At 37.0% G+C, this 8,826-nt stretch overlaps 1 protein-coding gene across 1 annotated transcript; it reads right to left on the bottom strand.

The window, feature by feature from the left end:
- Positions 1 to 2,771: 2,771 nt before the first annotated feature.
- Positions 2,772 to 8,506, bottom strand: si:ch211-232m10.6. The gene is made up of 6 exons (XM_067412261.1): positions 8,237 to 8,506; positions 6,102 to 6,296; positions 4,611 to 4,658; positions 4,365 to 4,523; positions 4,161 to 4,272; positions 2,772 to 3,171 (listed from the first exon to the last, which is right to left on the bottom strand). Exons 1-6 carry the CDS (start codon positions 8,430 to 8,432, stop codon positions 2,772 to 2,774), a joined length of 1,110 nt encoding a protein of 369 aa, XP_067268362.1. The 5' UTR covers positions 8,433 to 8,506.
- Between the last annotated feature and the right edge of the window lie 320 nt (positions 8,507 to 8,826).

Raw genomic sequence — 8,826 nt, 5'->3', positions numbered from 1 at the left:
TGTTCATAACTCATTAATAAATGGTTCACAGGTTTTCACTTTACATTAAGGTTCCTTTTCATAGGTTGTTAATGTTCATAACTCATTAATAAATGGTTCACAGGTTTTCACTTTACATTAATATTATTACTGGTCATATTACTGGTCTTGTGGTGAACAATGAATCCGTGCAAGTTAAAACACAGAAAAAACTTGTTTGCCGCAGTAATCTTTAATCAAAATCTGAAAAGTTACTTCTGGTCTGGAATGGCGTTCCTTCTCTGATAACATCAGTTTGACGGCTTGGGTTGAAAACGTGTAAACCACTCTTCTGCAACCGTTCGTCTGCTATGAGTGAGATATGGAGAGGAGGAGTGCGAGAGATGGAAAGGAGGAGCACTAAAGTAAAACTCTGCCCTCTATTCAATATTCTGTTTCACTTGGAAATACGTCACAACACTGGAGAAGAGTCGTTTGCAACTTCCGGTTCACGCAGACTTTAATATCTAATCAAGTTATGGTTATTATCTTTTGTTTTATTTTCAAAATAAAGTTGGAATTTTGTCTTTAAAAAAACAATAATTTTGTTTTTATACACTGCTGTGGAGAGGCATCATGACCTTTTTGGAGAGTATCATGGGTAAGACAAAAACTTCTGGTAAGCAACATAGTAAGACAAGTGGCAGTCATGAGATATTAATAAGAAAGCACAAATACAACAACCTTCAGTCTAATTATGATAGTCAATTTTTGCTGCATCATAAAATAAACCAGAAATCTGGTTTTGAGTTAAATATGTTAATAAATACATTTATTAAGCATTTATAACATGTGAGTTAAAAACGGCTCACTATTTGGCAGGTATTGCATTAAAGTCGCCTTTTTATTCATGCAGTTATAACTGCATTATTAATGATTTATAATGCATTTGTAAATGACTTATTACTCATTAACAAACACCTTTATAAACCCTTTACAAAGGGAACCTTAATGTAAAGTGTTACCAAATCGCGTTTGAATGCGCGCGCGCGTTTACTTTCACTTTCAGCGATCGCGCGTAGGCTAACTCTTTAAATATGGAGCGGCGCCGTCCGTTATCCAACTTAATTAAATGTTTTTTATTTAAACACAAAGCAAAAGGACAGTGGAGGCGTAATGTAAACGTAGCGGTGGCATATTCTTTCCTAATCATCTCTGTCATGGCAACATCACAAGACTACTTTTCGCCTCAACGAGAAATCTCGTCACACTTTAGTCTCGCGAGATCTCGTCACATCCATATTAAATGTTTATTATGAATAAATAGCGCTCATAAACGCACGTCGAGATGGCATTCTCAAGGGAAACGAGTCGAGGCTTGGAACTGGAAATGGCGTTCCTTACGTCACGACTTAACGACTTAACTTTTCCATATATCCATTTTCTTTAGAGTAACGTATCCTTGAAAAGGGGGTTTGACTTGTCAAACAGTGGTGGTGGCTTTTTCTGGAACTTCTCCGCAATGTCGTCTGCCATTTTAAACATGCGAAACCTAAAATTATAATGGTTTCTGATTGGCTGTCAGTGACCTGATGGCTGGGGAAAAAATTGTTCAGAAAGTGATCCCATATTCTCTATATCATTATAGCTGTGGTGTGGACACTGCTATTCTTTTATATTTAGAACGATTTTTAGAAATATCTTTATTGTTATCTTGAGTTATCGTTCTTGGTGTGAACGGGCCTTATTGTTTCTAGACTAAATGTGGACATGCATTTTACTCATCTCACTTGCACGAAAACATTTAGTATTCCTCAAAAAATTAATAAAATCAGTGAAATGCAATCTCAGAATTTTACACAAACCTGTAATAATTAACTATAGGCCTATTAAACTTACACAGATATACTTTATGTATTTAATCTCACTTTATTAATGTTCTTTGCTGCTGACCTTCAATGATCTAATTTAACCATACTAACAAGCAAAAATGACTATAGATTTAGAAATAGGAGGGTAAAGACTAGAAGGGATACAGCAATGGACACTGGGCATGCACACATTAATATTGGATCATTTAATTACTGTATTTACATTATTGTAAGGGTAGGTTTAGGGTTGGGGTAGGTGTTGTCATTAATAAAACACAATCTGTTAAGTAGCAAATTAATTTACTATTTTATTGTGAAATTTTGCCTCACTTCTGACCATTTGTGTATCCCTTCTAGACACAACCAAATAAGAGTGTTGAACTTCCTTTTTCTGTATCCTATTCTTCTTTAATCCAGAATGGCAACACATTATTTTTCATAAAAAGAAACTAATATAATTAGTTAGTAATGCATTATTTTTAAAAGTAACTTTCCCCAACACAAACTAATGAAGAAAGATGCTTTACTAATGTTTTACAAAGAATAAAAGAAACATAATGAGCTACATTTTCCACACAGGGTCCCACTCTTATGTGCAACTGTTGACATTTAATGCTTAAATTACAGTCCAAAATTACTCAATGCATCAGAATAAATGCCAAGAGCATCTAACAGGGAAAGAACCGCCACATGTGTGTATTCGAAATATGTTGATTATGTGAATACAGGAATATTTCAATAGCTGCAAAGCATGTAAACGTATTTTTCAGAATAAAGGCTTAATCAAAGTATGGATTTTAATTAGAAAATGATATGCATGTAAACTTGGTCACCGATGCTGCTAATGATGAAGGACTTCCTGCAGTTTAGTTGGGCGTTCTTCTGTGCAAATGTCCCTTTCATCAGATCCAGACCTTATTATCGCGTGCCGTCCACGTCTCCTCAGCACAGTTCATCATTCCCTTCCCTCTCTAATACGTCTTCCATCTCATCCATTTCTCTCTCGCAGTCCTCGCATCCCTCTCTCCTGCACCCCCCCACTAGTACCAGTCCATGAGGACTTTTCACCCCCACCATACCCCCACAAGACCCTTCCTCCCTGGGGGTCCACACAGTGTCAATAAATGCACCCTTCTGGCATTGCTGAACCAGTCGGCTGACAGAGTAGAGGCTCCCACCACCGGTCGTGATAACCTCATCATAAGGCGGCGCGTGGCTGGCGGCACGGGACTCCTCCAGACGGATCCGGGCACGGTGCTTATTCTCAATCAGAGTTTTGGTGTAAGAGTTCAGTGTGAATACAGCTGCTGCCATGCAACAGCTGAAGGAGATCCACGCCATGCTGTGAAGGAGCACAAGTGGAAACTTAAGTGTCAAAATATTTTTTTTTTAAATGATGATTTGTAATTTAACGCTGTTCCATAAGATTTTTTTCTTTTTATATATATATTTATATATATATATATATATATATATATATATATATATATATATATATATATATATATATATATATATATACACTTCTGAAAGAGATATCTTATGCTCACCAAGGATGCATTTATGTGATCAAAAATACAGTAAAAAACATATGCTGATTTGCTTCTCATGAAAACATTTCTTATTATTATCATGTTGGAAACAGCTTGATATTTTTGTGGAAACTGTTACATATTTTTCAAGATTTGTTAATTAGAAAGTTCAAACAGAAAAAGCATTTATTAGAAATACAAGAAACAAGATCTTGACCAAAAATTGATGCATCTTGATGGGAATAACATCACAACATTTATCTACAAAAAGAGGTGCATCAGTTTTTGGTCAAGATCTTGTATTGACAATGCAAGAGTCGAGCACTCTGTAAAGTTTACTCCAGTACATCCCAAATACTTTCAATGAAATTTAGGTCAGGGCTCAGAGGTTCCAATTCATGCGTGAAAGGATTCTTCATGCTCTCTCCCAAATATTCTTTCACAATTTGAGCCTGATGAATCATCCTGGAATACGGCCATGATTTGTCTTCCAACATGGTTGTTTAAGAAATGAAAAGCTGCACACTCCATCTTTTAGGATTAAAAGAACCATTACCAAATGTATAACATGCTAGAAACATAATAATCACTGTAGAAATGATCCATCCATAGACTCTTAAGTATTTGCCTATTAAAATCCAAACAGAGACTTTATTCTTTTGGCCGGGCAGTGTATATAAATTATTAAAGTTATGAAATTGTATATTGCAGGTATTTGATAGAAAAAAAGAAAAGCACATTTAGAGAAAGGGAGAGTAGAAGAAAAGTAGAATAAAAAGAGAGAAAGATGGAGACTTACGCAAATGACCAGCCATAGTCCCAGGTCTGTGGTCTCCAGTCTTTGGGCCCGATGCTGACAGTCATCTGGAATACGGTTGTATACATCATATGTGCCACCATTCCCATCAAACCTAAAATGTAGAAAATATATTGTTCTCCTTGTTTGTCTCTGCTGCTTACTGATTAGGAACCATATTTTTTCCCAAAGCTCTCAGAAACTCACCAGACAGCACAGTGCAGATGGCAGCAAAAGCATTGATCTTGAGCGCATACATTTCCTTATTCAGACACAGGAGCAGGAATTCCACCCACATCAGAAGGAAGCCCATCGCCAGGAGGCTGATGTATGCAAACTCTGATATGACTGAGAGCCACAGAACTCCTACAGGACATGAAACAGAAACAGAAATGAGTTATTTCATGTAAATTTTAAGAGTTTTTCTACATGTATAGCTCATAAACATCTCACCTTGTGTTTCTCCAGGGGTCAGTTCAATGAAGCTCCGACATTTCTCACCTGTGAAGAATAAGCACAGACTTTTTCTTGGTGATCCATCCATCCGTCCATCCGTCTATCCGTCTGTCTATCTATCTATCTATCTATCTATCTATCTATCTATCTATCTATCTATCTATCTATCTATCTATCTATCTATCTATCTATCTATCTATCTATCTATCTATCTATCTATCTATCTATCTATCCATCTATCTATCTATGTATGTCTGTGTCTATCACATTTGAAACAGTGATGTATATATTATGTAACTTAAGAAACTTGAGTTGTGTAAGACTGTCCTGTTGTAACAGATGTTGAGAACTTGGGTGACCCCCATGGCGGATAAATGAGAGGAAAGAAAGGCCACAACAGGAAACAGATGTTCAAAGGGACTAAATCAGGACAGTTATTCTTTGTGTTAATTGTGTTTTACTCATTTGGACTCAAATTGGACTCCATTAATTGGAATTTTATATGAAGAACATTAAAGGTGCCATCGAATTGAAAATTGAATTTACCTCGGCATAGTTGAATAACAAGAGTTCAGTACATGACATTCAGTGAGTCTCAAACTCCATTGTTTCCTCCTTCTTATATAAATCTCATTTGTTTAAAAGACCTCCGAAGAACAGGCGAATCTCAACATAACACCGACTGTTACGTAACAGTCGGGATCATTAATATGTACGCCCCCAATATGTGCATATGCCAGCCCATGTTCAAAGCATTATACAAGGGCAGGACGTCTGGATGTGCACAGCTGAATCATCAGACTAGGTAAGCAAGCAACGACAATAGCGAAAAATGGCAGATGGAGCAATAATAACTGACATGATCCATGATATCATGATATTTTTAGTGATATTTGTAAATTGTCTTTCTAAATGTTTCATTAGCATGTTGCTAATGTACTGTTAAATGTGGTTAAAGTTACCATCGTTTATTACTGTATTCACGGAGAAAAGAGCCGTCGCTATTTTCATTTTTAAACACTTGCAGTCTGTATAATTCATAAACACAACTTCATTCTTTAGAAATCTCTTCAACAGTGTAGCATTAGCCGTTAGCCACGGAGCACTATCAAACTAAATACCATACTTACGCAATTAAACATGCTGCATGATGAACACTTTGTAAAGATCCATTTTGAGGGTTATATTAGCTGTGTGAACTTTGTTTATGCATTGATGGAGTCAAGAGCTCGGGAGGGGGCGGAGAGCGTGAGCAATTAAAGGGGCCGCAGCCTGAATCGGCGCATTTCTAATTATGCCTCAAAATAGGCAGTTAAAAAAATTAATTAAAAAAAAATCTATGGGGTATTTTGAGCTGCAACTTCACAGACACATTCAGGGGACACCTTAGACTTATATTACATCTTGTAAAAAAAAAAACATTCGATGGCACCTTTAAAAGACCCCAGTCCAAAAGAGTAGTGCAAAAGCATTAGCCCTCACCATCACCGTCATTGTGTCTCTCACAAGACAACCAGAAGCCAGTGTGAAAGTAACGCTGCATGTATTTGTCTTCTCCTGTCTCCCAGATGTAGTGAACTGCATTTGCCAGCTTTTTGGCTCTCATTCGGTCCAGTTCTTCCTTCTGATTTGGGGACATTGTCGCATTGGAATCTGGCTTCTTAGGATCTGCTGTTGGGACCTCTGTGGATAGAGAATGTAAAAACATTGATGAATAAAAAGAGACTGCTTCAAATCTATTCTATGCGATTATACACACACCATAATTTTTGCTATTGATTAGAAGTGTGCAATGACACTGACGGCCATGTTGATTTCTTTTATAATCATGTAAATAATTCAGTCTTCACCTAATCTGAAAGAAAACATTTCATTTTGAATCCCCCATTTAGATGTAGTTATAAATCTCCCTCAGTGGGGTTAAAATGATCTATTAGATTTGTAGAGATTTGACCTGAAAGATTACACTACAGCAAATACTGACCTGTAAATCTCTGATCTTTACAGTTTGAAAGTGCAGTAGGTTATTTTCAGGAGATTATGGCGATTTGTACTGTGGTAGTGTTATAAAAGAACACATCTGGTATGTAAACATAAGAGACTGCAATCTTTACGCTTCTTAGCAATGTTAGCCAAGTGTTTTATGCAATGACTAGGACTGGGATCTTATTCGCAACCTGTTTCATTAAACAAATACTGTCATTTGGTTCCATTACATGTTCTCGCAAGTGCATTCCACCAATACGGATACAATATCATACTAAAATACTCTGCACTACCAATTCAACACCGTAAATGAATCTACATTTCTTTTGAATTAATCCGGTTTCAATGAATCTATGGTTCTACGGTAGTGAATCAGCTTTTAGAATTTTAGCGAACATGCAGCGCAATCCTTTGAGCGCAACAAAGTGTAGTCCAATTCTTGAAGGAGCCGATTCTTTTTATTGAATCAAACCATACAGCGAGAACAGATCAATCTGATTCCAGAACGAATGGCTCTTATGAGTTGTTTTTATTTAATCAAATACATATAGCGCAGCCAGTGTAGTCTGATTCCTGAACAAAAGGCTGTGACGGGTCCATTTGTGTGTGTGTGAAATCTAAACTAAACGTAGATGAGTGTTGTTGACTGGTTTGTCAGATAAAGATGCACATCATGTTTTCTTTTGTCAGAAGTATGAATAATTTTAGTTTGTTGAGTATAAGTAAAGGACAGGTATATGTGTTTAACTTTACAATGATCTACAAAAATCTTTACGATGATTTCTCATGATTTTTTTAATTACAATTAAATTCAAACTATTGGTACCACTTTGATTAACGTTACTTAAAAATGTGACGCAATAGTTAAAGGGTTAGTTCACCCAAAAATTCTGTCATTTATTACTTACTCTCATGCCGTTCTACACCCGTAAGACCTTCGTTAATCTTCGGAACACAAATTAAGATATTTGAGTTGAAATCCGATAGCTCCATGAACCCTCCATAGGGAGCAATGGACACTTCCTCTCTCAAGATCCATAAAGCTACTAAATTTTTTTTTAAATCGGTTCATGTGAGTACAGTGGTTCAATATTAATATTATAAAGCGACGAGAATATTTTGGAGTGCCAAAAAAACCTAAATAACGACTTATTTAGTGATGGTCGATTTCAAAACACTGCTTCAGGAAGCTTCGGAGCATTATGAATCAGTGTGTCGAATCTTCTGACATGCGATCTGAATCATGATTCGACACACTGATTCATTTACGCTCCGAAGCTTCCTGAAGCAGTGTTTTGAAATCGGCCATCACTAAATAAGTCGTTATTTTGTTTTTTTTGTCACTTTATAATATTAATATTGAACCACTGTACTCACATGAACCGATTTAAATATGTTTTTAGTACCTATATGGATCTTGAGAGAGGAAGTGTCCATTGCTCCCTATGGAGGCCTCACGGAGCCATCGGACTTCAACTAAAATATCTTAATTTGTGTTCTGAAGATTAACAAAGGTCTTATGGGTGTGGAACGGCATGAGGGTGAGTAATAAATGACAGAATTTTAATTTTTGGGTGAACTAACCCTTTAAAGTAGAAGTTGGGTTAAAATTGTTTTCCAGTGTAGCGCATCCTTACCAATTGTGTAAGGCTGACTGTTGTTCTGTCCGCAGTTCTTCATTTTGACAGGCGACAGACAGAGAGGTTTGACCACTTTATGCGTGCCCTCGCACCAATATGAGGTGCAGAAGGCCAGCACAGACAGCGCTAGGGCCAGAGAGGTCAGCGTGAGAGACAGCAAGGACCGATTCCTGCGAGACATATGCTCCAACATGGTGGAATGATACAGATGGGACCTGATACAGCAGATAACAAAGACAACATTCAGGCACCAAGAAAGCAGATTTGTGTGCGTATCCACCTACAGATGAAATCAGAGTTGAGGCGATGGAAAGGAAAGCGCGATCGAAATGTGGGCAGTTGTGTATGGGAGAGTACGATTACTAAACTTAGAAGAAATGATTGAAGCAGCAGGCCAAATGTCAAAAGTCAGAGAGGAGGAGTTTACATGAGCGGAGGATACAGATAGAAACTGAAGATGCAGAATTAAAGGTCAGTGGATGATGAGCAGAGGATTTACAGACGGAAAAGAAAAGGAAATTAGACAGATGTGAGGAAGTGAACACACACTTGCCGATGGTTTCCTTAGGTTTCCATATAAAAGTGTA

This window comes from Chanodichthys erythropterus, chromosome 15 (assembly GCF_024489055.1).
Source record: "Chanodichthys erythropterus isolate Z2021 chromosome 15, ASM2448905v1, whole genome shotgun sequence".
NCBI classification, from domain to species: domain Eukaryota; kingdom Metazoa; phylum Chordata; class Actinopteri; order Cypriniformes; family Xenocyprididae; genus Chanodichthys; species Chanodichthys erythropterus.
Note: the sequence above shows the minus strand (reverse complement) of the source record. Positions and strands in the feature narration are given on the sequence as shown.